The sequence below is a fragment of the Penicillium mononematosum genome (assembly GCF_028829835.1).
Source record: "Penicillium mononematosum strain IBT 11891 chromosome Unknown utg000002l:1.0-8112719.0:1.0-8118358.0, whole genome shotgun sequence".
Classification (NCBI taxonomy): Eukaryota; Fungi; Ascomycota; class Eurotiomycetes; order Eurotiales; family Aspergillaceae; genus Penicillium; species Penicillium mononematosum.
In genome coordinates this window covers 1,598,277-1,625,152 of record NW_026643272.1, presented here as the reverse complement: position 1 = coordinate 1,625,152, position 26,876 = coordinate 1,598,277, and the positions used below count along the sequence as shown (strand labels likewise).

Genomic DNA, 26,876 nt, shown 5'->3' with positions numbered 1-26,876 from the left:
TGTATATATTTATGGCTGCAGTCGGCCTGTGATAGCCAATCCAATATAAGTACTAGTAGCACCAGTGCTGTTCAAGATACATGTATACTTCCCCTCGGTAATTAACAATCAACCCAACCAGCCTTCTTGAGAAGCCACCGAGGCACCCAAAGTCAACACAAGAGAGTACAGCCAAGTCTCGAAATCCGCCGAGCCCCCAGAAACCGGCTCCGTCAACACCAAACAAGTCCGAAGATGATCCAAGATGGAACTCTTCCTCACAAAAATCTCAAACCCGTCCCGAGTCATCGTAGCAATGCGACTCTTCCGACGAATCTTGCGGTCAATCGCCATAAGAACAAACTGTTCATTATCCGGAGACCCAGATGCCGCATTCCCATTTGCAGAAAGTGTCCGTTTCTCCCACTGCATAATCATCCGACACTGCTCGGGCCCGGTCGTATTTTCTTCTTTTTTAATAACGAATCTGTAACAAGTGCCTTTCTCAGGTCCTGCCGAGCTGGCGCTAGCTTGCCAGATGCATTTTGAGTCGCGGAAGTGAATTGATGATGGGGTGTTGCTGCTTGACTGGCACATTGCAGCGACGATATCCTTTTCTTGGATATCGTTTGAATGTGGATCTTGCTCTTGGGGATGGTCTTGTCCATCTGGCTGTTTATTGGTGATATATGGTTCATTGAGGGTTGCGTAGATATCCCTCGTGCCGAGCTTTGGGCGTTGAGGGAAACTTCTTGTCAATTTTGATTTGCGGAGTGGTGGCTGCCATATCTCTAATACTGGCACTGGTCGGTGGTTTGGTGGTAGTTGTTGGATTTGAAGAAGTAGTTTGGGGCTGAGTCGAAGTAATTGACTTGATTTTGGGGGCGGCCGGGCTATTTGGAACCTGGCCTGTATTTTGGTTTTGATGGGTTGAGATGATGGTCTGGGGATGATATTAGATATAATTCTCAGTAAAATAAAAGAATTTATATGGGCTCTTCTTCCAGGAGTATTATTACATACCGTTCTTCGCTTGATGTGTCGCTATCATAGGTTCGAATAGTATCCGGGGACTCCACGGTGAAGTCCATATTGCTTCAGACTTGAAGGTTACAACACAGGAAAAAAAAGATAGAAGGCTGAGAGCTAGAAAGTGCTAAAGGGCTCAGTATAAATACATATAGCTTGTCAGCCTTGGCCGTGGCCCTACATATAGCCGTATTCGTATCATCGTGCACGAGCCATGGGTCCAGCGTATCTGGGAACTAGTACGAATACGGGGGGGTTTACTCCGTAATGTCTGAAGTTTTGTCTGAAGAGGCACATACATTCTCGTTGCCTGGGACATTTGACACATGGTACGGAGTATAAACCTGTCGCATACATATGTGCCGTGTTTTGAAACCCTGAAGGCTAGGCATCTACAATTCCTTTTCCACGAGGCCATGGGACGGCCCCACTCCAAAGTGATATTCTTAAACATTCCAAACCATCTCTATCCACTACGTACTCCATACTCTATATAATATACGGACTCTATACGGACTAGAAAGTCCGTACTCCGTACGTTGGCCACAGGATTTGTTGATCGACAGCCGTTTTGATGTTCGGTGTGTGTCGGGGTTTTCCGCCGTGCCCGTGTGCCCGACTGGGCAGGGCAAATCCACAGCCTCAACTTCTCAGAGCGGCCATTCATAGCCACCCCATATGATGAAATCTCATCTCGAATGTAGATTTCCTCACAAAACATGACTCGGTTTCGTTCGAAAATGCCCTCAAGCTTGCCGAGTATAAAATACTTCTATAAAGGCCACTTGTAGCCCGAGAAGCCGGTCAAAAGTTCCTCCGGCTTGATGATATCAGCGGAAGTCGGTGAGGTCAGGAAGGCCGAGCAATGCGTAGCACCTTTTCCAATAATGCAGACCCTTAGGGTCCTGTGATCGAAGACGTATGCAGTTTCTTGCAAGATCAGCGAACCCAAGCCTGGTCATTGGGATGTTTCACGCTTCTTTGTTTACCGCAGGTCGTCGGTCATCATATCGTTTTCTCCATCCGTGATCCAGGCCCAAGACCCGCCCTGTCACTATGCCCTTCAATGTGAAGATCTGTATGATCACCCACATGAGTACAAGCAGCAGCAGAAGGGCAGTGGAAAACACATCGAAGGCAGGGGAATCCATAATCCTCCCAAATTCAACGGCAGCATTGGTAAAAGTACCCTAGAGAAATCCGAACGACTGTTAGAACACCCCCCATTAAACCAAAGAAATCAATATACGCACCCACGGGAAGACCACAGACCACACAGCCATGGTGAAACGTGACTGCTTCCAGCCCCCAGGTTGTGTGTGCAGAGTATAACAGATAGTCAGGATGGCAAAGAACCACCAAAAGACCCCATACCCCCAGACAAGAAGACCAGTGAAATGACTGATGAAAGCGAAGGGACCAGCTGCCTCTGCAGTCAAAAGTTGACCGCGATCATACGCCGCAAAGCTCCCGGCATGAACAGCCTCGCCCAAAGACTGGAGCGCGACCGAAGCCTGTCCGCAAGGACCGCACATAATCATATCCTGGTACACCGTGTCCGGTGACTGTGACGGACGACCGAAGTATTGGTAGAGTATAATGGTTTCGAACGCAGAAACGAGGGCAAGGCCGGCCCCGACTTCGAGGTAGGAGATGATGATGCCGGGGACCTGGAGACGGGGGCTGATACGCGCGAGACGACATATAACCCCGCCGCCCGCGGCAGAGGTCAACGCCGCAAGGAATGGCATCAACATATCCGCCTGCATGTGTCGTGTGCCCGACTGCTGCATCTTGAGGTGGATGAATGGGATCACCATACAGGCGACTATGGCCATGCCGGTGTTTACCCACCACATGATGTAAATGGCCAGCCCGGCTGTGTCACCGTATTGGAGGACGGCCATCTCGAGGATAGAGGTGAAAGCGATGGAGACACAGCAGAGACATGATGTTTCGGCGCTGTTGTTCCGCAGCTGGTGTAGGACGTGTCTTGGGTGTAGGAATGTGCGTATGAGATAGAGGATGAGGAATAAACCGAGCTGGACGATGGTGTAGATCCATACGATTGTGGCGAGGGTTGTTAGCCCGTCGAATTGGTATTTCAGTCGATAGAGTATCACGGCTATTATACCTGTTCCTTGCGGAACGATGAACCATACCGATGCGAAATTCCACAGGGCGCGAGACAGCGGACCCGCTGGTGGAGGGAGGTCGCCCCGATCTGTCATGTGTGGTTCTGTGGTATTCCCCTCAATTGGAGTGGGAGATTGATCTTACTATGCTTTTGATCAATTCGAGGGAACATGCAGGTTTAGGGAAGCTTCGATTTGTCTTGACGTCATCGGTCGAAGCTTGTGGGAGCTATCTGCAGATCACACAATTGCTTCATTTTGTAAAGATAAAAAAATTCGTATTTGATTGGAGCAATACTGCAAATATCAGGTACAGATAAAGCAAATTGACCGTAAGGCAATAATTTCAAGATGAGTTGCTCGCAGATCCAGGGCCATCCCATACCATAAAAGTCATAATTTCCAGACGAAAAATTGTCCAAACCACCATGGCCGACCGAATCAGAATACCCCGAATGCATATGCGTAGTCCCCTGAAACCAGGCGAACCCATTCACGCCTCAGTGCTTTTCCCCTGAGAACTTTCAACCCATATAACTCGCTGTAACCCCGTGTAACGCCAGTTCCTCATTGTGTAACATGTTCCAGCAATCATCCATTTCGTGAAACCTTCCAAGGGTTGAAGGGGAAAGAAGAAGGGGGAGTTACGAGCTCCCTGTGTCTTTTGTGTAGTTGGTGTCTTCGGTGTAAGTGGGGGGCCGATAGTAGCCCGGGTAGCCCGGGTAGCCTGGCCCCGCTGGATCTAATCAAAGTCAGCGAGATGATCAGTTCAACAATTCACCGGAACATACAACGCGACTCCAGATCTCTTCCACCCCAGGATATCTGCCTCAGATTGTTAAATCCTCGAGCTCGCACCTCGGCCATGTACACCTTCTGATCGTAGCCCGGACTGAACGGGGTCTCTCCATCGGCGGGTTTGTAGTGTTTAAAGAGCGATGCTCCCAGTGCGGTTGCTGCGAGACAGGCGACAAGGACAATGACAATGATGGCTGCGTTGGAGAGCCCCATTGTGAACAGAATTAGAGAAAGAAAGTCTCAGTCAGATCGGGGAATTGCAGTTGGTTTCGAAGGCAGTTTGGATTGTAAGAGGTGGGTCAGTGCATGATGGAGAGAGCCTCCGCTGGGAACCGTAGATGCCTCGCGATGCTAGGGACTAGCACTGATGCGACTGATGAAACGAGATGAAGAGGGGGATAAAGAAAGAAAGAAAAAGAAAACAAAGGAAGGAACAAATAAACTTCAAGGTCACAAGTGTCGATACCTCCGATTTGCAATCTGATGTGTTGTCTCTATACGTGACCATCCCATTGGCCATGTTTTTGACACAATTAATGTTTGAGCACTACATCTGTATCCACCAATCATTACATTGTTGTGTGGCATTTGATTGAAGAAAGCCCAAAAATAGCCCTGACGTGGCTAATGTGTTTAGTTAAAAGCTTGTCATCGACGTTACATACTATCTACTTTAATTGGTCAATTCATGTACACAGCAATTTGAAGTAACAAGTTCAGTATAGACAAGTAAATTGCAAGAGAAGTGTAAACCAAAAAAGAAAAGAAAAAAGGCCTAACCTCAAAGGAAGTAAAATACAATGCAAGTGCTCCCGTAGGCAGCAGCCAAGGGCGTGTAATAGAGTGGTTTCGCAGCGAACCTCGGTACAAGGTAGTAGGTACATATATGTACATATGTATATTATCTACATCCAATATGACTTCCGGTAATGACGGTCAAAGAAGATACTTTTTTGCAATCTACCTAGTCATCAGTGTCTACGCTCCTGAGGGTCGAATAGAGACGTCAACTAATATTCTTCAAGTATAGATCGCCAGGATATATTCCATGATCGTTCTTATTTTCCCCTGTCGGCTATATCAAAATATCTCTTTGACACAATACTGATTTAAACGAACGAGTCAGAAATAAACAGTCTTTACAGGATTTAAAAGCCCAGACTAGTTTCGTCCTCTTATTAGTCCTATGGGATGTCTCCTACATAAAATATGAAGTACGTTGGATTTAAACAAAATAAGCGTCGTTTCAACTTGAAAGCTTCTACATTTATCCATGTCACAACTATAGAACCAGGCAAAAACACTCCAAAAACAATGTCAGTAATGCTCAATCACCTACTCGCCAAAGGAAAGGACTATCCATTATCTGGGAAAATCAGCTGCTGAGAGTTAGTCAAGCGAATCAAGGTAGGTTCTCAGACATCCTCAATATCAAACCGAATGTTGAGTTCAACCATGCCAGTATGGAATGTCATGATCCGCGGAATCCGTTTGACCCCCTGACCATATGCACACAAGACAAAGGCCGCGACAACTTTACCAATTGGAGTACCAAGAATACCGCAAAACTCCGGCGAAGGAGACTCCCAAGTTCGCGGCTCCTTAGATGGAAACCCAAGCCCCTGGGACTCATAAATATCCTCTCGAATAAAGGGCCTGGTTTCCTCTTGAACGACCGTAGTAACGATAACACACTTTAGGCTTTCCAAGGGATAATGCAACTCATAGAGAGCCTTGGTAAATTCGGACATGTAAAAGTTCCTGGGATCCTGTGCTCTCTTTATGTTGTCTATGAATATAACGCCTGGTCCGATTCGCCCCATCCAGTATGTATGCTCGCCTTTGATTTTAAGAACTGATTGGCCCAGATACATAGTTTGTTTGCTCGCTGGGTCGTCAAGTGTTAGGCCAAAAGTATCGGCCCAGGCCTCCCATTCCAGCGTAAGGGGCTTCGGGCTGGAAGCGACATGCCAGAGCGTAGGATCGAGGCCTGCCACAGTAAGTGTGGTTCTGGGAATATAACACCCGGGCTCATCGGCACGCTCCATCCATCGTCGAAAGGTATCGCCCAATGGCTCAAACTCGGGGTACTTGGCGGCCATCGCGATGAAGCTGCCTCTAAGCTCACCAAACCAATTGAGGTTGAGGGAAATATGTTAAGCGCTTACCCACTAACTCAAACTTCTTGAGAGCTTGTTGGTATCCTGATAAAACGACGCGGTGCATCGAGTACGCTTATATAGTTTTAGTTAGTTGATCTTAGGAACAAAGAGAAACAAAGAGCATAGTCAATACCATTGTGCAGAATAACGCATAATCAAGACCAAGAGCGCTGGAGGCTTAGGGAACTGACGAAGAATAAAGAATAAAGGAGTCAAAGAACCATTCGAGCTGCTCTGAAAGGATGGAAAGAGTCTTAGGGCAGTCTAATAAAAACTGAGGTTGACTGACATTGTACAAAATCATTATGACAAGCCACAGACCGTATCAAATTCACATATAGTCATCTTCTTCCATGTCTCTGTCACGCCCGCCAGCGTGTATAACCACACATTATTCATATAATCCGAATAATGTTTCGTCCTTATTGGTGTGTGCACTGTTGCCCTTTCTCGAATACCGAAATCCTGGCTACAAGGCACATCCGCCGTCCAGTCTTCGCAGAACGCGGGCCTGCTTGGCCAGCTGTCGTATAGGGTGGTAGCTGCGGGTCGTGTTGTTTCAGCAAACATCCATGGATATTTGCGATGCACTTATATTCGAGATCATAATAATGAATTGTAAGCATTTAACCTGTAAAAAGTAGTAGCCAGTCATTCAAGACGGTTAGCGGTTTTGCTTAGCATGGTAATGGTGTGTGGAGACTTCAATCTTGCCTTGCTTCTCTGGGATGTGTAGGAAGGCGTTGTCTCGGTCGAGGTTGTAGACATCTTTGTGTGCTGCTGGTATGTTCACGCTGGATATGCTGACTGCATGCTGTCATTTTGATATAACGAGCTGCACATTGTACAGTATTTCCGCGAGCCTAGTAATTCGACTTGTGGGTCGTCTCAGCCTAAGAGCTCGTCAGTCTTTCAGGTCGTATCTCGAACCATATCAGCATGTGCTTGCCTGACATAGGGCCGGGAACCCAGGGGGCTCTTCCAGCACCAAACAGAATTCCCGAAGGTTATTGTGATCCACTCGCTGAGGGGGGACAGGGCTTTTCCAGGCCGGTAAACGATTATGGGAACGACATAAACAGACGACTGGGGCCGTCATCGTCACAGGGAATCAGGTTGTGAAAGTCCGTTTATTTGAAGATGGGGATAGATAAACCGGATAATCGGCGCGTTGCCGTGCTGATGATTGATAACCACTGCTTGGCTGACTTAGGTGGGTTGTGCATGTTCCCAAAGAGCCTGGTGTTCTCGTCTGGGGTGACTATGTCACCCCTGCCGAGACACATCAATGCAATGACCACATCGACAACGGGGAAAGGGTACCATTCCAGTATAACATCCACACAATGTGGAAAGATAGTCGTCATCAGATCCAGCGAGCGTGATGCCATCTAATATGAGAGATTAGACAGCCAAAATTCACCAGTGTCTTGGGTTGCCTAGGCATAAAACAGGGGATCCGAGGGCATTTCTCATGTCTGGCAATACATCGACTGCAAAGTGGTAGAGCCATGCGACACACATCTAACCACAAAGGCCTGATGTCTTGGCTAGGCAGATTACAGATACATAAAGTTATATATAGCTATGTCCATAGAGACACGAGTCTTATAAAGGTTGTCTCTCAATTGCTCCCTAGCGTGAGTGTTGGAGCACAAAGTTGAGGCTATTCCCTGTTTTGTTTGCAAGTTCGACTATCTACCAGGTAGACATCGAGTCTGCAGCAATGGGCTTTTGGTCTGGAAATCAAGCTTAAGGCTGAATAGTCCTTTGGTCTCTTTTCGGTAGTAGCTCCTGCCATTTTAGATTGAAGTGCTCAATAGGCTCAATAGCAGGCCCCGGGTGACAATAGGCTGTCTCGTCACAGTCGCCCCTGCCTAAAATGGAAGTTCAATGGTCGAGACACATAACGCGTGCTCATTGTGTCCATCGTTCCTTCCATTTTTGCAGTACCCTCCGTCTAGGGGACTCAGGGTCTCCTATAAATACCCCCCTCCCCCTCACTTTTCTCTTTCTTTCTTCTCTCTCTCTCTTCTCTTCCCAAGTTACCAACCCAGTTCTCACCAGCGCAACCTGCGCTGTGACATTTCTGCTCCCCCCACGTCCTCGGCCTCGCGGCATTTTTCATTTTTATTTTAAAAAAAGTAAGTCTTGGGTCAAGTCCCCTTCTACCCCATACTCCTTCTACCCCATTACCCCTTCTACCCCATACTCCTTCTGCCCCATACTCCTTCTGCCCCATACCCCTTCTATCCCAGTCCCCTCCCTATTGACTCGTGCTGACATACATGCTAATGCCTTTGTCTCTTACCTCTGCAGAAAAAAAAAAAATCAACATGTTGATCCCCTTCTTGGGAATCTTCCTGGGCATGACTCTCTGGAGTCAGTGGTTCCCCATCCCGGGTTTCACTGCTCCGGAGCAGTCGTTCATGCGGCGTCTGTCTGGTACTTTCCAGCTGACGATGGAGTCTTGGGCCTTCTGTGACCTGGTGAACGCTGCCGCCTCCAAGCGCGGTCATGCCTCCCAGGGCGAGCATCCTGTATGGGAGTCGCCTCCTCACGTTGGCCATGGGTATGCAAACTCGACGGATACGGTTTTTAGCCTTGGTACGGATGTCATCGTCCGGCCTGGTCTGGCCGATGAGATGCCGCCCTGGTTTCTAACCCCGTTCCTGGTACCCATCCCGGTCTCGTCTTGGTCAAGTGACGGAGTGACATCTTCTGTTCCCGAGGAATTTGTCGACATCCACCGGCTTCGATCCAAGCCCGAGCAAGGCTTCTTCGCCACGTTGTTGTTCATCGGCGTTTGGTGTTTCGTCCAAGTCCCCTGGGGCTTGATTGCTTACCAACGGCAATTGTACTCCGGTCTTGATACCTTGATTGAGTGGATTCTGAAGGTTCTCGAGGGCCAACCCCAGATTGCACGTGTGCAATTTGTGGCCGAGGAGGATTCATCTTCGTTCGACGAGGAGATGGATCGTCTGATCGCGGGTCCAACGGAAACGGATGAGGAAATTCTTTCTTGGGTCAAGGCTGCCGACAATTGTCCCGAATCTGTGTCTCACGTGTCGGTTCTCTCTCAGTTCAGAGGTATCTGGGTCCACCGGATCACCGAAGACCTGGGAGATGAGCAGTCATCGGACCCAGTATCGGCGTGCAATACCACCAACCCGGTTAACACTACGGATGACGCTCACGCGAACTTGGTCTCGCGGCATCCTTGGAACTCGATTGATCTCTACGCCTCCGGCCCTGACGATTCTCTGGCTCCGGCTGAGAGTCCGATTGGCAACGGTGCGGAAGATGAGCGTCCTGATTCCACCCCGGCGTACTTCAGCCGAAGAAACCATCCGTCGCAAGCAAAGAGACGTCGCGATGCAAAGAAAGCACGACAGGAAAAGAAGGAACTTCAACATTCCAATGTTTTAGCCTCTTACGCTTCCCGTGCTTCTCTTGCGATGTCTTCGAGCTCGACGCCTTTGTCGGCTTTGGCTCCGGTCTTCGTCCCTGGTCGCTTGGCGGAGCAGGATGATTCGCAGAGTGGTCCTCCCTCTCCAACTCCCTTGTTCGCGAATGCGAACATTGATCCTCCTACGGACTGTGGTACGACTTCGCTTGATGACGGTGCTCCTCACAATGCCCATCGCCGCCGCCGCCGTCGACAGCGTCATGCTTAGATGCTTCGGTGGAGGTGGGACATGTACCAGCAACAAAAGTGTCTGAGGGGGACACCTTGAAGGAACTCCTCTCTTCGGAGGGTTGTTTAGGTCCTTCTCGGCTGTCCTGCAGCGCTTTTGTCTGCTGGTACATGGTGTGCTGGGGCCGCGTCAAGCGTCCTCAGAAGCTTTTCGTATGTGGTTGGGTTGGAGATTGAGTTGACTGGCCAATATGCACCAGGAAAAAAAAAAGAAAAGAAAAAACCCCCAGAAAAAGCAAAAACCAGAAAAGAGAGCGAGAGAGAATTGAGAAAACCCAGCAAAGAGAGATATGCTCTCACTTTTCTCTCACATTTCTCTCACTTTTCTCTCACTTTTCTCTCACTTTTCTCTCACTTTTCTCTCACTTTTCTCTCACTTTTCTCTCACCTTCACTTGAGGTGAGATCTCTCTTGCGACAGTCCTATTTCATGTCGCTTTGTTTTTGCTTTTGCTTTGAGTTTTTGTTGTCTGGGCTTGAGATTTGCCATCTGATTTCGGTTCTTCGGCCCTCGACCACGGCCACGACAATCTCGCCCACTTCGGTTCTATAATCTTCTCGCCAAGGTCTTCCGCCCTCGTCTGCATCGACAATCAAACGGACTGTCGCGCCATCTCGCTGTTCATGATGACTTGGGGAGAAGCTCGAATTAGAGACACACCTTGATTCTCTTTCTCATTCTTCAATTCAATCCTGCTGGGGTCACGTCGACGATCTGTGAACGCTATTCCACGTACTGCATTTCTCAGGGCAGCATCTTGGTGACGAGGTCCTGCCTGAGTACATTCCTTCGACTATCCTTTTGCAGGACGACAACCACTAAACCTGCCTGTTCTATATTCCAACCACATGAACCCACGGTCATTCATTGCACCAATCATTCAACCGACATGGGAACAGCGTCAGTTTTTCCAAACGGCCTCTGGGGGGGGAGCCGACTGGACAAAACTCCACATTATCTCCATCGGTATCTACTACCTTTTACATCAGCAAGCTCGGCACATCATCATCTCGATGGTGGCTTGCGGGACGTTAATCAACCCTGCTTGTGCATGGACACCATTCACCATCTTTTGCATCGATCACCTCAACAGGCCTTACTTGCAAGGCAAAAAAAAAAGGGAAGGCAAAAGAAAGAACACAGCGTCGAACGATCTCAAGCATCCCATCCTCTTTCAAGCATCCAAATTCGACCAACCGCATTCAAAAAAAGAAAGAAAGAAAGAAAGACTTCCACTGAGCTTACGGGACGGCTTCAGTTGGACGAGTATTGAGAGAAAGAAAACAATTCTGCCTCAATTTATCATTATCACACATCTGCTGGTCAACTCAGATTAAGTTGCTCTCCGTTGGGCTGTGAGACAAGCCTTTGCTGGATCAAGAGCCCCATGACCATCAATCGGGCCTTCGACTTTGATCATGCTTCCACTCCAATTCAAGAATCAAGAGTCTATCATCAAATCAATTCCAATTCAATCATCTGATTTTCCTCCCAAAGGTTGTCGCACGCTACACCCTGGAGGATGAACTATTATCAATGCTTTTGTGCTCTGTGCAATTTCGGGGCAAGTTCCAAATTACAAAACTGCTTGCCAATATGCTTATCAGACCTGCCTTGCAGCTCCCTTTTCCTCTCTCCACAAGACTTTGACTAAGACTTTGTGTTGGATGAGCCCCTTGAAAACAATGGGTGTCGTCTCCGTGACATTCCTCGTTACCACTTTCCACCTTTATCCGACTCGGGTACCCAAAAAAATTGAAAAGCTCTTGATGAGGAACAAACAAAATCAAAACCGAGTATTTTCTTTTTCCAACCTTGCAAGGCAGCTGGGATTTGTGGTATGTCCTGGTCGCTCTCTATTTCTGTTTTTCAATTTACTGACAGTTAGGGCTTTCCCAGGACCCGTGACTCCTTCCATTACTTCATTGTCCTCCAGCGTTTCCTTTATTCAACCGGCTAAACTCTGGATTTGGTGCATGGACTCTACAAACCATGATGGGATATGATTTATGGGACATGGTACAAAGGGATATTAAAATTGGGATGGACATGCATGCCACGATTCAGGCGTCAGGCGTTGTGCGTTGTGTGGGTTCCTTGTGTTTTGTTTGTACAGATCCAGCATCCATTGAAACTGGCCGGGTCTTTTTTTTTGTTGTTATCATGATACCCCACAAAGCATAGTCTTCTTTTTGTTGATCTTTGACTGTCTTGCTTCACCGGTCAATTCAATAATATTGTATTGTTGTGATTGAAGGTTGCTCTTGTAAAGGGACCTGTTCAAGAGGAGCTGTGCTCCAATGATAAGACTCGAAATGTAAAATAAACATGCAGTCGGGAGCTGGCAACTGATCAACTCAGCACGATTTCCCTTTGGATGCCCTCGGTGTATAGAGGAGAGTGACAAGCCTACTACTACGACAATTTTGAGTGGCAAGAGGGCCAACGCCGGGAAATAGTAATTCTTTCCAACATATGAATTGTCTGGAAACTGCCCATTATAAAAATCGGTCAGCACATAATCCATCATCGTTCCCAAGGTCTCGCTGTAGAATCATCGCCAATATCTCTATGCCGCAAAGTCCGGATGCGCTCGGCTGAACAATAGGATACTAACTACACGATTTATCAGGACTGCAACCTCCTATGGGAACAAAAGTTTGTTTAATAATTTGACAGTTATCATAGATGAAGAACTGGAAATATGATAGAAGAGGCTACATAACCTGGCACTTCCCCCTTCGCTTACGACTCCGCTCCTTAATAGTGTTATCGTTCCAATCCTGAATCCGTCGGCGCCATTCCTCGTTCGTTGGTGGTGGTAAGCTACTGGGTTCTGTTGAAACTCGCCTCTGAAAAGACCGCTGCCTCTGAGGTATCTCATGCTCATCATCTGCTGCAGTGCCCTGTCCCTCTTGATATGGCTGTGGGATGTGGAGAAGGTTTGGCGATGACACAGAGTATGGGAAGTAGGCATCGCCAAGTGCATCACCTAGTGCCGACGCCCCCAAATATGGAAGTGGCATGGTGTTTTCTTGTGGTTGTAGTTGGGCTGGATATACAGCAAACGTAGGTGTGGTGGGTTGGATCGCCGTAGGTGGACGCGAAGCAGATCGAGGCTGTTCTGGTGAGAGGCCGTTTGTGAACGAATCTTGGGGTACCAATTGATCTGGGTTAAAGTCTCTGCCAATGGAACTTCCCCACCTGGCGCTAGTTATATTGCCTAGTCTCTGTAAATTGACAGATTGTGGGCGTGGACGGGCTGCTTGCTGCGCAGCAGGAACGGTTTCTTCTCTTCCAAGGGGGAGGGAAGAATTGGCGGCATCGACTGGCGGGAGAAGCAGTCGCTGTAGATGTTCTGGCAATGGGTCCACTGTCTCGCGTTTATAAGGAGGAGGTGGTGGCACCCAAGCATCGGCGTCACTCTCATGGGGAATATGCCGAGGGTTGTGGGAACTGCGATACCGAGGGTCGTATCGCCCACGGGTTGATGCAGCCGCAGTGGCAGCTCGATGGAGAACTTCACTGGAACGAGGCTGAGTATTGTCATATGGAAGGTCGATTATCTCGCCTCGAGTAGTCTCGCTGGGAGAGGTAGGAACTGCAAGACTGTTGCGGCGGAGGTGAAGTGGCAGAGTTCGGGATTCTCTAGTAGTTGCTGAATGACTAAGGCCCGCGAAATTTGTAGCAGTATCGCCGCGGTGTAGTCGTGTTCGCCTTCTTTCAAGCTCAACTTCCGTGGCCAAAGAGGAGTCCGGCTCCATGAGGATCTTGGGTGCCGTTTCTCCGACTTCGATATCAAGCACAATCGTTTCACCGTCCATGGTGGAGCGCTCAAAATCAAGGAGGAGGATGCGACCACCGTCGACTGGGATATCTTCTCCGCCGAAGTTCTGTGAACGCACACCACCAGGCGCTACCGCGACGAGTCTCCGACGGAGTTTCGAGTCTGAACGCACCCAGTGAGCGGATGTGATTCCGTGCATGTCACTCACCCGCCGTCCCCGGATCAAGATCTTAGGTTGTTGAACGATTTTCTGAAGCTGTGCTAGATTGTCGCGTGGCGCGCAACCTCCATAATGATGACCACCACCAATCTCGGTACCAGTGATTTCACTAGCACCCAAGCCAGGCATCCCATATATCCACAATTCTGAATCCTGGAACCCTAAAGCAGAAAGTTCTGCCGCATCATCCGTGGCGGGTCTCATGCTTGGCCGCATCTCCCGAGATTCATCTGTGAGGAATGGACTGGCAAAATAAACGATTCCCGCATTCTTGTTTAATTGAAGCGCCCGGAACGCCCCCAATTGTTGATCATATCCCATTACCCAGAGATCTTCGGCTTCCTCGTGACCAGCAATAAGAGAGCCGTGAGTTATATGGCAATCAATTGTTTCAGGAAAGAGAATTTGGGTTGTCCACATTCGCATCTCGAGTTCTTCGGGCGAGGCGTCCGTTCCGGTCTCAGTATAGAAAGGAGGGGTGATGGTGACGATACTTTCAGCTGCGAAGCCGAGAAGCATCGCTCCATCAGGTGAAAATGAAAGTGCATCAACGCGGGGACAACGCACCGCCCGGCGGTCGGTTGGCAACGCCTCTTGACCAACAGCGTATACCTCAATACTATCCTCGAAGGCTAAAGCTAACACACTACCTGCTGGAGAGAATTTGATATCCCTTGGAGCATCATTCAGCGTGATAACTTGGATGTGCTTGGCTTCATCGTCAGAGAGCTGGTAGATATGAACTCTATGCGTGGAAGACAAAACAGCAATGAGCGAGCCATCATCACGGAGTGTGGCTCCCAGTGGCCGCCTTCGAGTCATAAGCTCATGCTTGACGGCGACTGGGTCAGTGGCCACGTCTAGTACAACAATGCGAGAAGAGGTGATGCAGAGAACCGTTTGACCATTTCCAGAAAATGAGAATCGAAAAACCTCACCCTGTGGGAACGCCGTCGACGAGCTCATAGAACTTGAAATTAGTCGCACGAGAGTTTGCCGGGGCCGTAAGAATGCATCGAAAGCATTCTGCCTGACCTCCTTAACAAATTGGCGCTTGAGTTTAGTGAGGCTTTCGGTCTCAGGAATGACCCCGCGAGCCCAGGAAAATGATGAACAGCGTGACAATTGATAGGCATATAATGCCTCGGAATCGGATGCATGCTTCCACCGTCGGTTTAGTAGAGATAGGGATGCAAATGTATTGGCATCTGAAGCATATAGGATGCTATTGACTCGGTAAGAATTGCAGTCAATGACTGACCGTAAGGCCACATGTCGGACGAACACAAGGTTGCGACTACCCGGTGAGATATTAACTTACAGCTCAATCACATTAAGTGGTAGCCGATCAAAACACGTCTTTAGGCTGGGCGAGGCAGAAGAGCCCTGATGGACAAAAGTGTCCTCGGTGGGGGAGGTATCCTCCATGATCACCGCTTTGTACCTACATACAACGGATCAGGCACGCCGCGGGCATTGTTGAGAGAAATATGAACTTGTGGCTGTGCAGTTTCTCGCCCCATGAGGCAATGCGGGACACCAACGTCAATGAATCAACCCATGCCGATCGCCTGCATTGTCGACGCCAAGTCCAAAGATAAAAATAGAAAGAGCCTGAGGCCGAAAGCTATTATGTCAGCTTCACGTGGGGTGAGTCAGCATTCCCCACACGGATCCATCCATGGATGCCCGCAGTTCAATTTTTTGATAAGAAAATGAGATTGCCGGATTCTGATATCTGGGGAGACTGTACGAGATGATGTGCATCTAGCCTTGACTCATCCCGAATCTAGTTCCTTAGACATTGAGAGCTCCCAATTTTGTTCTCGCCTTCTTCTCCCCATTTTGCAGCCCGCGTGCTCATACCCCTCACTCTGTCCAACCGCTAATCGGCCGACTCCGAAAGCACCCCGACAAAATCTCCAAATTACCATCTTTCGCTTTCCCCGTATTACCTCATCCGCATAACTTCACACTTGGGCATGCATCATGTCGCCTGCACCAGTCCAAGTCAATTCCTCCTCCAAACTCCCATCTCCCGGATTCAATGCCGGCGCCCGACCCTACCGTTCCCACAAGGTCCGCGCCTGTGACTTGTGTCGCAAGCGCAAGTCTCGATGTACCGTTGATATCCCCGGTCAATCATGTCTTCTATGTCGCGTGCAAGGTGCCGACTGTCACTATCAAGAGGAGGCCAACGCGGATACTTCGGTCTTGAGTGCCCCGGACTCAAAATCCTGGGCAGGGCCGCCAGCGATGGAGCCCGTGCCGGGGCAGAAGCGTAAGCGCAGTGACGATGGACTCGCCCACCTGAGCCAGAATATGCCGCCCCGGCAGCCGGCCAATGGTCCCAGCCCCCCATGGAACGACTTCGTCAGGTGGTCGTCGAGGAAGTGATTCCCGGCGGAAAGATATGGACGATCCCCAGAACGAGTCGGTTCTCATTGTTGGCCCTATGGTCGCTGAAGATGCCCAAGTCATTGAAAAACACATGCCTCCAGAGCGGATGAGTCAATCGGAAGAGCCCAAGAGTCACCCGTACAATATCTACTCTAGTGATCCGCGGAAACCAGTCCTTTACACCACAATCTCGCGGCGAAGGAAAGGTATGCGGAGAGGAACGCCTCCTGGTGAGAATCAGAAGGAGATCCTCGAACAAATACTTGGGCCGTTTAAGCACGACCTAGTGAGACTGTACGTTGAGCATTGACTTTTCCTCCCATTTTCTACCCTGCTAATATCTTCCACTCTAGTTTCATTGATCGCTTTAACGTTTCTTTTCCGATCTTCGACGGCGAATCGTTTTGGGAATCATACATGGCCGATGACTTGCACGACCCACCAGCTGCACTGGTGTGTCAAGTCTATTCCATGTCCCTCGTATATTGGAAACACACACAAAAGCTTGCGTGCCACCCGAAACCCGACGTTCGATATGCGATCAACATGACCGTCGCAGCGTTGCATGAGGAATTCTCAGCCCCCGGATTAGACACAATCAGCGCTGCGCTTATCGACCTGACTGGACGGCCCATTTTCTCCATGACAGGGAACGCCGTCAGCTGTGGCCGTATGTTATCTTTGGCAAATTGCCTTGGTCTGAACCGTGATCCTAGCAATTGGAAGCTCTCACAAGCAGAAAAAAAACCAGCGGATTCGTTTGTGGTGGGGAGTTGTAATTCACGATCGTTGGTAAGATTGACCTGCTTTTCTTGTGGCTTGCAACAGACCTGACAATAAATAGGGGAAGCTTTGGTCATGGTGTTCCACCTCAGATTTCCAAAAATCAATACGACGTGCCTCTACCCACCGTGGACGTATTGGTCCCATCAAACCTCCGCACTACAGAACGTGTGAGAGCAGCACACTGCCATATCTACCTATGCCGGTTGACTGAGACTTTGGGCGAGCTGTTACCACTGGTCTATGGGTTGCAACACAAACCCGCACGCGAGACATCCAAGAAGCTCAGACAAATACGAACAGACCTAGATATATGGGAAGATTCCTTACCAGATTGGTTGAGAGGGCCTACAGTCCACTCCGGGGAGCGGATCTATGGAGCAAGCAGTTTGCAACTAGCTTTCCTAGCTGTCAAAATGCTTGTCAGCCGAGTTGAACTAAATGTGAGCCGGAGAGGAGAGAAATCGAAAGGAGTGATCTCTAACAACCTTGCAGGAAGTCAACAACTCCGAAACGGAAAACACCGAAGCACGTCGCTATTTCCAAACAGAATGTAGAAGGTCAGCAGAGGAGATTGTTGGATTCATCACGTCTTTGCGAAAGGATAATTTCACAGAGTTTTGGCTACCCTGTAAGTTGAAGCATCATCTCTGGTCATTCCTTGTTTCCTAATGTTCTTGACAGATAGCGCCTTTCATCTCACGTCAACGGCGACATTGCTGGTTCGTTGTGCATTCGAGACTACCGACAGCGATGTTGCACGGTCTTGTCTTTCCAACGTCGAAACCCTGCGCTCAGTCTTGCGTCGTGTGCGGGAAGAAGAAGACTGGGATGTAGCAGACATGTGTCTGGACCACTGCGAACGCATTATGCACCGGCTTCCCGGGACCGGTGCCACAATGGACCAGGCATTCACAACCACGATGGCAGACAGTGGGTTGGTCAACCCGGCCGCAATATCGCTGCCAGAGACACAAACAAACAACGACATCGTTGACGACATGATGTCGATATCTAATACTTTTGGAACGATGGACGGTTTCCCCTTTGACATGACAGGAATATGGGATGTCTCCGTCTTCCAAGATGTGAACCTGACATGATCAGAAGATGATTGAACATATACTCTTAATTACTTATTTCAACAATATATATACCCTGGGATCCAAAGCCCAACGACCTTGATATCAGTTCAATCTCAGTCTTTCTCATATTAAAATTTCTGACTAAAATTTTGTACAATAAAACTAACAAACCCCAAACCCTATTTTACACTCGTTCATTAATGCCCAGAACGAACCCCTGATGATCTATCTGCTAGACACACAAGAAAAGTAATTGGCTCGCGTCGGTTACTGTTCCTTGGAGCCACCACCAAACATGCCAGTGAAAGAACCCTTCATGCTCTGCATCTGTTCCTGGCGGGCTTTCTCCTCCTCAGCTGCCATCTCAGCAAGCCACTTCTCGCCGTTTAGACGGATCTCTGACTCGATCATCTCGTAGTTCTTTTGACCACGCTCGCGGATCTGATCCCAAAGCATCTTGCCCTGAGCCAGACCCTCGGAGGGTGTCTGCTCACCGTTCAGGGTGGAAGAAGACTTCAAGCCAAGTGCAGCAGCAAAGTTGCCCAGACCACGCGAGGGCCTCTTCTTCTGCTCCTCGGCAAGGTCCTTCTCGAAGCGCTCACGCATCGCCTTCTCGCGCTTGGCAAACTCGACGGGAATGGGAGTGCCTTCAAACGACTTCAGCACGGTACGCACATCTTCGACACCCATACCAGCAAGGTATTCCAGGAAGGGGATGAGGGCGACCAGCGTCTTATCCTTCGGATCACCTGTCCACTTATCCAGAATAATGGCGTTCTCGGGCTGGTGGCGGGCGTGCTCCTCCTTGGTGTCAATGAGAATAACCTTGGAAAGGTCACGGTTGAGATATTGCAAGTCCTACAAGACAATTAGCATTCTATGACTAAGGGAAGAAAAGAAGAAGTCGACATACCTTGATGTACTCTCCATCCTTGTACCGGGTCGCCTCGCGGAACAAGGGCCAGCGAATGATACGGTAGGGGTCGAGTTTGCGTAGGACTTGGTCGGCCATCATACTGGGCACACTGGTGAACAGGACGAGCTCGTAGTATTGGTTCAGGTAGCGGAGGAAGTAGTCGACACCAGGCCGCTTGGCAACCCGCCATCCATGCTCACGGGTCCACTCGCTGTGAACGAGGAGATCCTCAAGACTGAGCACCAGGGTGTATGGCTGACGCATCTCGGCGTCCTCATCCGGAAGCAGCTTGGGGAACGCAGGGTCCTTGTAGTAGCTGGTAAGATCGCTGGTGCGGGCCTTGATACGGTTGTACCAAAGACCGGGACTCCATCCAGATGGGGTCTCAGGGTGTTGCTGCGCCTCCTCTTCGGTTTCCCAGTTACGACCCAGGTAAACCATACCAGCAATACCAGCAAACAGCATGCCTGCGTATACTATATTGGCCATGCGGGCCTTGCGGCGGTCGATAGATGTCTCATATCCGCCCTTGGGGATGTCACCACCTCCTCTGCCTTCCGTCTCATACTCTTCTGACTGGGTAGGGTCTTCTGTGAGGTTCAATGGTCCCTTCTTCATACGCCCTTCCAATTCTGCGGCCAGCGTCGATGGGATACCTTGTGTCAGATCGGGGAGAGGCTTCTGCGGGGGTTGTTCGGCCTAGAAAGACAACGTCAGAGGGGATTCCTTTCTGTGAAAAGTGAAGAAGATCTCACAGGTTCGGAAGGCTGTGTAGATTCGGCTTTTGTATCAAACTCGGGTTGCTCTGCGGCGAACTCTTTTGGAGCTGCTTTGGGAGTATTCGACTTCGATTTATTCGACTTCGCCCTTAGCTGGATACCCGGGGAAAGCTTGTAAGCAGTGTACGGCGAAGGCCGCACCGACAGGGTTGATGCCCGAACGGCAGATGCGAAGACATTTGACCTCGTTAGAGGCAAGACTGCACGACTAAGCATTGTGTATTTGGTTGAAACAAATATGACCTGAATGATGGGATGAACCTCAGGTCTCCCGTTAAAAGTCGGCGCGACTCGGTACGGCGCCGTAGCCGGACCATCCGTGCAGTTTGTTTATATATCGACCGCCTCGGCCATCGAGTCTTCTCCTTTTTTCTTTTTCTTCTTCAGAAAGTTCACCCAGACATTAATTTGACCTATCAAGCCTTTTCTCTCTGCATGTCGGGTTGTATTAGCTGGGGAGACCAACGAAGATATTCTTCATTCCCACTACCAAGAGCGCAGCAAAGGTTTTTCCCGTGAAGCTGCGCTCCGATCGTGGGACACAAATCTTTTTAGTTTTCTTTTCTCTCTCTTTTTTACATGACTACCAGAAATATGATCTTCCTGTCCAAATCTAGACTCGTTCGTATCTCATAGAATTCACCTGCATACTTCGCAATCATGGGGTTCAAAAAGAAAATGATCCATTTTGAGGAGCAACTCTCCGACGTCGACTCCGAACCAGAAGAACCTGAAATCTTACAGCAATTCCCTTTCCTCCGTCTACCGTCCGAGATCCGCCTACATATTTATCATTATGTCCTGTTCACGCCGACTCGGAAGAGTACATTGAAGCGCACTGGTGGCAACGTTGGGTCTTCGGCGAAGAAGAGCAAACCTTTAGCACCATCTTCGCACCGCGTCGCCCTGTTCCTTGTCTCGAGACAGGTCCACGACGAAGCCACTCACTACTTCTATTCAACCCAGACATTCCGTGTGTTCCCCGTCCAGGACTTCTTGCGCATGCCCACGATTCGGGCTTTGCCTCGACGCCACCGCTCTTCGATCACCACGATTGAATTGATTGTGGGATCAAGTTGGACTGCACCCCCAAAGCCATGGGTTGTAAACCAGGGATTGGGATTACACGACATGGAGCTTGTGCGCACGTTGAAAGTGTTTGTACAGTGTGACCCTTCACACCCTGTGTTCGAGGGCTTTCGCATATCCAAGGATTACTATACCAACTTCTGTGGCAAATTGTTACATCAAATCTTGGAACGGCTGCCGGGTCTAGTTCAGGTCGAATTCGATGCCTGGCCCTCTGTAGAGAAGAATGGACCTTTGATGACTCGCCTGCTTGAGGAAACTCGGAATGCTCAGAAAAAGGTCCTTTGGGGCCCTGATAGAGGCTGGAGCGACACTCAAGATGACACTCACGAGAAACATGAGCTTAATGACGTGGATGCTGCCTTTGATGGCCTGCGGGCCTACTCCCCTGATGTTGTCGAAGCCTTGAGCAACTCGCTTCAGACAGTCAAGTTGGAGTCATGATAGACCATTGTTCGGTGGATATTGTCCATATTGTTACGATTATATATACATTGCGCGGCGCATAGATCACATGGAAAAGAATTATAGACACGCACTTACTTCCAACAATAGCCCAAACGCCATTCTTGTTGACAATGGATTTATTATTGTTATGTCAAAGTTTGAGTAGATTTCATTCGTCTGTTGGTTTGGTTTGGTAACATAAAGCCCAACCAATCGGTAATAATTAAAGTGGTTTGGTTGACACACTTTTCTAGCTCTTTAGAGATCTTCATCAACTTCCATGGCAGCACCGTTTGCGTCTTCTTTGAATGATTGCCGTGCCACCGAAGCCTCCTTGTCAATCATCTGCCGCGAGACGGCAACAATGTTATCCTCGATCAATTGTTGACTTACGTCCTCGATGTCTATAAAGCGTCAGTATATGTGTTCTAGGGTTATTGTCACCAGGAAAAACGTACGCTTCTTGGGATCAAGCTTGCCAACATATCTCGTCTTCAGCTGATCCTTGTTCAGCTCCGTCTCTTCCTTGATCCGCTTCTCGTAGCCCTCTGCAAGGAGAACAAGCTGCTTCATGCGTTCCACGTTGTGCTGACCTTCCTCGTGGAAGTCGCTCATCTCCAAGGCCTCGGTCCATACATGCTTGTGAAGGTTCATCAACATGTTCTCTTCCAATCCCGTCTTACGGTAATCAATCGCAATGCTGTAATAGTGGCGGTTGAGACCGTGGATCAGAGCCTGAATCGAAGGCTTGTTGAGGTGACCCAAGTTTGATGTAGTTTGGCGGGGCTCCTGACCCATGACCACGGTCTGAGGCTGGATGAGACGGAATGCGTCAATGACGACCTTGCCCTTCACTGACTGAATAGGATCGACGACAACGGCAACCGCACGCGGTGTGAGCTGCTCAAAGGACTGCTGGGTGTTGATATCGACCGAGGAGAGCCAGCAGCCGAAACCGGGATGCGAGTGGTACCAGCCAACAACGGTTTCTGGTCTGCACAAACTATCAGCATGGGGGATTCCTTTATTGTATATGAGCTGATAGGCTTACCGTCCCGTCTGCCGAAGCATTTCCATCATTCTAGTTTGGAACACGGGGTCCACTGCCTCGACACTAACACCAGTACCACTCTGCGGCATAGCAAAGACGTCCACTACCCGAACTGTGTATTCATCAACGAACTCGCCCAGCATCAGGCCCATGACCTCCATCGGGACACCCGCGCGGCCATGTCGTAGCATCTTCAGTAGAGCCAAGGAAGAGATGTGGACAGTTTCGGAGTTATCGATCAGGTTTGGGGTATCCTAAACAATGGCTCTCATTAGTCAATGCAGAGAAACATGGTGAAGCTAGGCTAAGGTGTTGCCATTAATGCCTCCCAACAAGGAGATTAGAGTCTTATCCAACTTACACCACCAGGAGCAGCGCCTCCCATCCCCATGCCTTGAGCGGCCTGGAGCATCCGGTTAAGGCGATCCATAGTTAAAAGATATCTGACAAGACTTGATGAAACGAGAGTAGAGAGGGCGAAGCTATCGCTATTTGGAAGCTCCGGAGCAAATCGATTTGTCTCTAGTAGCTTGGTATTGCCAAAACAGTGTTCAAAGGAAGATACAAGGTAGCAAAGATCCCCGACAGACGTGATATTAGCGTGAAGATAACAAGGTTGTCGAAGACGTGTTAAGTGATGATGAGCAAAGCCGTGGGAGCTTTGCCTGACGAAGGCGGTGTGTGGTTCGGTTGGCTTCCGCTCCTTCGCGGGCGATTCTCTCTCCTCGATCTATTCTTCAATAGCCTGAACAATGACATTGGCTTGCTATTGTGATTAACTACACTACCTGATATTCGCATTGCGCGATCTGGTGACAATAGGTGCCATCGCTGCCTATTTACCCTCCTGGAGTATATCTGCATTGCGCCTGCCACGCTACTTCATCCTTCCCCGGATCTCACTTACACTTCTTGAACTTCACCTTTTTTCCACTCTCGACCCAGTGACCCCTCCTTCGCTTTCTGCAATATGGCTTTGGAACCTATCTCTGATAGGCTCCTTGGGTCTAAGAATAAGAAAGTCGCTTACTTCTACGACTCCGATGTGGGAAACTATGCCTATGTCTCGGGCCACCCCATGAAGCCTCATCGCATTCGCATGACGCACAGCTTGGTGATGAACTATGGCCTCTATAAGAAAATGGAAATTTATGTGAGTGCTCTTCTAATTTTTTTCCCCTATCTGTTTGACCCTTACACTAACAAATCAGCGTGCGAAACCTGCCTCCAAGTACGAGATGACCCAGTTCCACACCGACGAATATATCGACTTCTTGTCCAAGGTCACACCCGACAACATGGACCATTTCTCGAAGGAACAGAGCCGATACAATGTTGGAGACGATTGCCCCGTGTTCGACGGTCTTTTCGAGTTCTGCGGAATCAGCGCTGGAGGTAGTATGGAAGGCGCCGCACGACTGAACCGCAACAAATGTGATGTTGCCGTCAACTGGGCTGGTGGTCTTCACCACGCCAAGAAGAGCGAAGCAAGTGGCTTCTGCTATGTCAATGGTATCTTGCTTCGGTCCTCCAAATGTCTGTCCCAGAAGCTAACATTCATGAAGATATCGTGCTCGGAATCCTGGAGCTTCTTCGCTTCAAACAACGAGTCCTTTACGTAGATATTGATGTCCACCACGGCGATGGTGTCGAAGAGGCCTTCTACACGACTGATCGCGTCATGACCTGTTCTTTCCACAAGTACGGCGAGTACTTCCCTGGTACCGGTGAGCTTCGCGACATCGGTGTTGGGCAGGGCAAAAACTACGCAGTTAACTTCCCTCTCCGGGACGGCATCACCGATGAGACATACAAGAGCATCTTTGAGCCCGTTATTAAGAGCGTGATGGAGTGGTACCGCCCCGAGGCCGTTGTCCTTCAGTGCGGTGGTGACAGTCTATCGGGTGATCGCTTGGGCTGCTTCAACCTGAGTATGCGAGGACACGCCAACTGTGTTAACTTCGTCAAGAGCTTTGATCTGCCAACTTTGGTTCTTGGCGGTGGTGGTTACACCATGCGCAACGTTGCACGGACATGGGCTTATGAGACCGGTATCCTTGTCGGAGAGCCCCTGGGGTCAGAGCTGCCATACAATGACTACTATGAGGTAAGATTCTTGTTTCTTCCAGGATAACTAGTACTAACTGCATTAGTATTTCGCTCCTGATTATCAGCTTGATGTCCGCCCCTCCAACATGGACAATGCCAACACCAAAGAATACCTGGACAAGATTCGCAACCAGGTTGTCGAGAACCTCAAGCGCACGGCATTTGCTCCTTCAGTTCAAATGACGGATGTCCCACGGAACCCGATCTTGGACGGCATGGACGACGAGGCTGATGACGTTATGGATGACCTCGATGAGGATGAGAACAAGGACAAGCGGTTCACACAACGACGATTCGATCAACGCACCGAAAAGGCTGGCGAGCTTAGTGATAGCGAGGACGAAGACGAAAACGCCGCCAACGGAGTTCGTCGCCAACCAGGCGGCATGCGTCGTCGCAACCAAGTCAACTACCGAAACCTCGAGCCGGACTCTGGGCTGGATAGTGGCATGGCAACTCCCCAAGATGGCTCATCTGCGGCTGACGGAGAAATGGACTTCGCCCTTGATGCTAAGATAACCGATGCCCCACGCACTGAACCCGAGGCGCCTTTTGCCGGCCCTGAGCCTTCGCACGCCGGTCAAACCCCCATGACTGATGCTGATAACATGGCTATGGAAAGCGAGGAACAGGAAGGCCCTACTGCCTCTCAGCATCAGTCTCCTCACCCTCATGATGAAGATACTACCATGGAGGATGCTGCTGCTGTCGCTGAACCCACTACCTCGGAACAAGCTCCAGCTAAAGCGCCAAGTATTGAGGAGAAATCTCTGGTCGAGGGCTCCCCTGTGCGAGCCCATTCCCCTCCGAAAGAGGCCGTTGATTCTATCATTGAGAAGAGTGCCGAAGCTTCTGCCCCTACTGCGGACACGGAGGCAACGGCGACCAAGGAAGAGAACTTGGAGCCCATGGCAGAACCCAAGAAAGAGGAGTAATCGGCTGTGATGCAAAGACGACAATATCGGATCTGGCGCAACGGACAATGGCAGAAAGGTGTTATCGGTTTAACAGCGTGCTCGCATCTTGCTTGACACGGGAGGGCATTACTCGTGGCGGAATGGCAGACTCAAATCGAGGTTTAACCTTGAATTGTTTCGGGGGATGACGAGTTGTTTTTATGGACTTTCAATGAATCATTTCATATTTTATCTTCATCCATGTGCTATCTGCATTTTCTTTCATCTATTCTTTTTTAAGATTGCGAATGTATTATTCGGTGAAATGCAATCTTCCAAACATCACAACATTTAAACCCTAGAAGTATATGATTAGCGCCTCAGGCATTAACATTTGACACCATTCCAAATGAGGTTAGCATTAGGGCAAAGTCGATGGAGCTGGGCGGCCAATCACCTCCCAACGCCAAGATTTTACGCACTTTGCCCACTAAGCGAGAAAGCACACCTCCAGTTTGGATCCTCGACGTTCGACCTCTTGTCGCCAACCTTTTTCACCCAACTTCCCCCGTGATCATCAGCCATCATGTCTAAGAGAGGGTGAGTCTCCCAGCGATTCCCTCCGTGGCCCCATTCGATTCCGAACCGATACAGAATTATTTGCAAGCATGGACAAGCAACACAACACCTTTGTGTCGAGAGGATAGAATGGGGCTCGGATTGGGAAAAGAACGAATCGACAAGAAGGAAATTCACTAACGATTGAACAGTCGTGGCGGTGCCGCCGGCAACAAGCTCAAGATGACTCTCGGTCTGCCTGTGTACGTCTACAAATTCCTTATCGTCTAGTCTGTTTCGAATGCGCCTTTCTTGCCCGCCGGATCCCACAAGTTATTTTCCAATCGATCAAACGTCCTCAGCAAAATATACGCCATGCAACAGAAAAGAAAAGATCGGCGGGAAGAAAGGAAACGAAAATTGGATCTCCGCTTTCAGCATTCGAAACACGACGTCTTCAAGATCTAGAACAATTCACTAACGGGTCCCTTTTTCGTCAAACAGTGGCGCCGTGATGAACTGCTGCGACAACTCCGGTGCTCGCAACCTGTACATCATCTCCGTCAAGGGTATCGGTGCCCGCCTGAACCGTCTCCCCGCTGCCGGTGTCGGAGACATGGTCATGGCCACCGTCAAGAAGGGAAAGCCCGAGCTCCGCAAGAAGGTTATGCCCGCTGTCGTCGTCCGCCAGAGCAAGCCCTGGCGCCGCCCCGACGGTATCTTCCTGTACTTCGAGGACAACGCAGGAGTTATCGTCAACGCCAAGGGTGAGATGAAGGGTTCCGCCATCACCGGTCCCGTCGGAAAGGAAGCTGCTGAGCTCTGGCCCGTACGTTATACACCCCACATGGGAATGGATTCTTTTCCATTTTCACCCGTCCGAGCCTAAACTAACAAACACTTCTTTTCTAGCGTATTGCCTCCAACTCCGGTGTCGTTATGTAAAGAGAGAAAAT

The 26,876-nt window shown here is 49.4% G+C and overlaps 13 protein-coding genes across 13 annotated transcripts; 5 read left to right on the top strand and 8 right to left on the bottom strand.

Moving 5' to 3' along the window:
• Positions 1-108: 108 nt before the first annotated feature.
• Positions 109-1,070, bottom strand: N7519_002364 (uncharacterized protein; the record flags this gene model as incomplete). Its single annotated transcript, XM_057289142.1, has 2 exons — positions 109-922; positions 1,003-1,070. The coding sequence occupies 2 exons, from the start codon at positions 1,068-1,070 to the stop codon at positions 109-111; spliced, it is 882 nt and encodes a 293-aa protein (XP_057150344.1).
• Positions 1,071-1,979: 909 nt separating this feature from the next.
• N7519_002363 (putative malic acid transport protein) lies at positions 1,980-3,239 on the bottom strand (the record flags this gene model as incomplete). Its single annotated transcript, XM_057289141.1, has 2 exons — positions 1,980-2,198; positions 2,262-3,239. The coding sequence occupies 2 exons, from the start codon at positions 3,237-3,239 to the stop codon at positions 1,980-1,982; spliced, it is 1,197 nt and encodes a 398-aa protein (XP_057150343.1).
• Positions 3,240-3,787: 548 nt separating this feature from the next.
• Positions 3,788-4,154, bottom strand: N7519_002362 (uncharacterized protein; the record flags this gene model as incomplete). The annotated part of the gene is made up of 2 exons (XM_057289140.1): positions 3,788-3,870; positions 3,935-4,154. 2 exons carry the CDS (start codon positions 4,152-4,154, stop codon positions 3,788-3,790), a joined length of 303 nt encoding a protein of 100 aa, XP_057150342.1.
• A 1,202-nt stretch (positions 4,155-5,356) lies between these two features.
• N7519_002361 (uncharacterized protein) lies at positions 5,357-6,043 on the bottom strand (the record flags this gene model as incomplete). The annotated part of the gene is made up of 1 exon (XM_057289139.1): positions 5,357-6,043. The coding sequence occupies one exon, from the start codon at positions 6,041-6,043 to the stop codon at positions 5,357-5,359; it is 687 nt and encodes a 228-aa protein (XP_057150341.1).
• Positions 6,044-6,767: 724 nt separating this feature from the next.
• N7519_002360 (uncharacterized protein) lies at positions 6,768-7,494 on the bottom strand (the record flags this gene model as incomplete). The annotated part of the gene is made up of 2 exons (XM_057289138.1): positions 6,768-6,910; positions 7,260-7,494. The coding sequence occupies 2 exons, from the start codon at positions 7,492-7,494 to the stop codon at positions 6,768-6,770; spliced, it is 378 nt and encodes a 125-aa protein (XP_057150340.1).
• Positions 7,495-8,439: 945 nt separating this feature from the next.
• Positions 8,440-9,780, top strand: N7519_002359 (uncharacterized protein; the record flags this gene model as incomplete). The annotated part of the gene is made up of 1 exon (XM_057289137.1): positions 8,440-9,780. One exon carries the CDS (start codon positions 8,440-8,442, stop codon positions 9,778-9,780), a length of 1,341 nt encoding a protein of 446 aa, XP_057150339.1.
• Positions 9,781-12,517: 2,737 nt separating this feature from the next.
• Positions 12,518-15,235, bottom strand: N7519_002358 (F-box domain protein; the record flags this gene model as incomplete). The annotated part of the gene is made up of 2 exons (XM_057289136.1): positions 12,518-15,104; positions 15,129-15,235. The coding sequence occupies 2 exons, from the start codon at positions 15,233-15,235 to the stop codon at positions 12,518-12,520; spliced, it is 2,694 nt and encodes an 897-aa protein (XP_057150338.1).
• Positions 15,236-15,796: 561 nt separating this feature from the next.
• N7519_002357 (putative C6 transcription factor) lies at positions 15,797-18,093 on the top strand (the record flags this gene model as incomplete). Its single annotated transcript, XM_057289135.1, has 7 exons — positions 15,797-16,180; positions 16,236-16,501; positions 16,561-16,877; positions 16,924-16,999; positions 17,052-17,433; positions 17,486-17,621; positions 17,675-18,093. The coding sequence occupies 7 exons, from the start codon at positions 15,797-15,799 to the stop codon at positions 18,091-18,093; spliced, it is 1,980 nt and encodes a 659-aa protein (XP_057150337.1).
• Positions 18,094-18,342: 249 nt separating this feature from the next.
• N7519_002356 (protein translocase subunit TIM50) lies at positions 18,343-19,986 on the bottom strand (the record flags this gene model as incomplete). The annotated part of the gene is made up of 3 exons (XM_057289134.1): positions 18,343-18,933; positions 18,989-19,690; positions 19,747-19,986. The coding sequence occupies 3 exons, from the start codon at positions 19,984-19,986 to the stop codon at positions 18,343-18,345; spliced, it is 1,533 nt and encodes a 510-aa protein (XP_057150336.1).
• A 444-nt stretch (positions 19,987-20,430) lies between these two features.
• Positions 20,431-21,303, top strand: N7519_002355 (uncharacterized protein; the record flags this gene model as incomplete). Its single annotated transcript, XM_057289133.1, has 1 exon — positions 20,431-21,303. One exon carries the CDS (start codon positions 20,431-20,433, stop codon positions 21,301-21,303), a length of 873 nt encoding a protein of 290 aa, XP_057150335.1.
• A 261-nt stretch (positions 21,304-21,564) lies between these two features.
• Positions 21,565-22,787, bottom strand: N7519_002354 (proteasome regulatory particle lid subunit RPN11; the record flags this gene model as incomplete). The annotated part of the gene is made up of 4 exons (XM_057289132.1): positions 21,565-21,710; positions 21,765-22,300; positions 22,358-22,611; positions 22,719-22,787. 4 exons carry the CDS (start codon positions 22,785-22,787, stop codon positions 21,565-21,567), a joined length of 1,005 nt encoding a protein of 334 aa, XP_057150334.1.
• A 540-nt stretch (positions 22,788-23,327) lies between these two features.
• On the top strand, positions 23,328-25,401 carry rpdA (histone deacetylase RPD3; the record flags this gene model as incomplete). Its single annotated transcript, XM_057289131.1, has 4 exons — positions 23,328-23,510; positions 23,569-23,869; positions 23,923-24,464; positions 24,511-25,401. The coding sequence occupies 4 exons, from the start codon at positions 23,328-23,330 to the stop codon at positions 25,399-25,401; spliced, it is 1,917 nt and encodes a 638-aa protein (XP_057150333.1).
• Positions 25,402-25,948: 547 nt separating this feature from the next.
• On the top strand, positions 25,949-26,865 carry N7519_002352 (60S ribosomal protein uL14; the record flags this gene model as incomplete). Its single annotated transcript, XM_057289130.1, has 4 exons — positions 25,949-25,962; positions 26,133-26,183; positions 26,425-26,749; positions 26,833-26,865. The coding sequence occupies 4 exons, from the start codon at positions 25,949-25,951 to the stop codon at positions 26,863-26,865; spliced, it is 423 nt and encodes a 140-aa protein (XP_057150332.1).
• Positions 26,866-26,876: the final 11 nt, after the last annotated feature.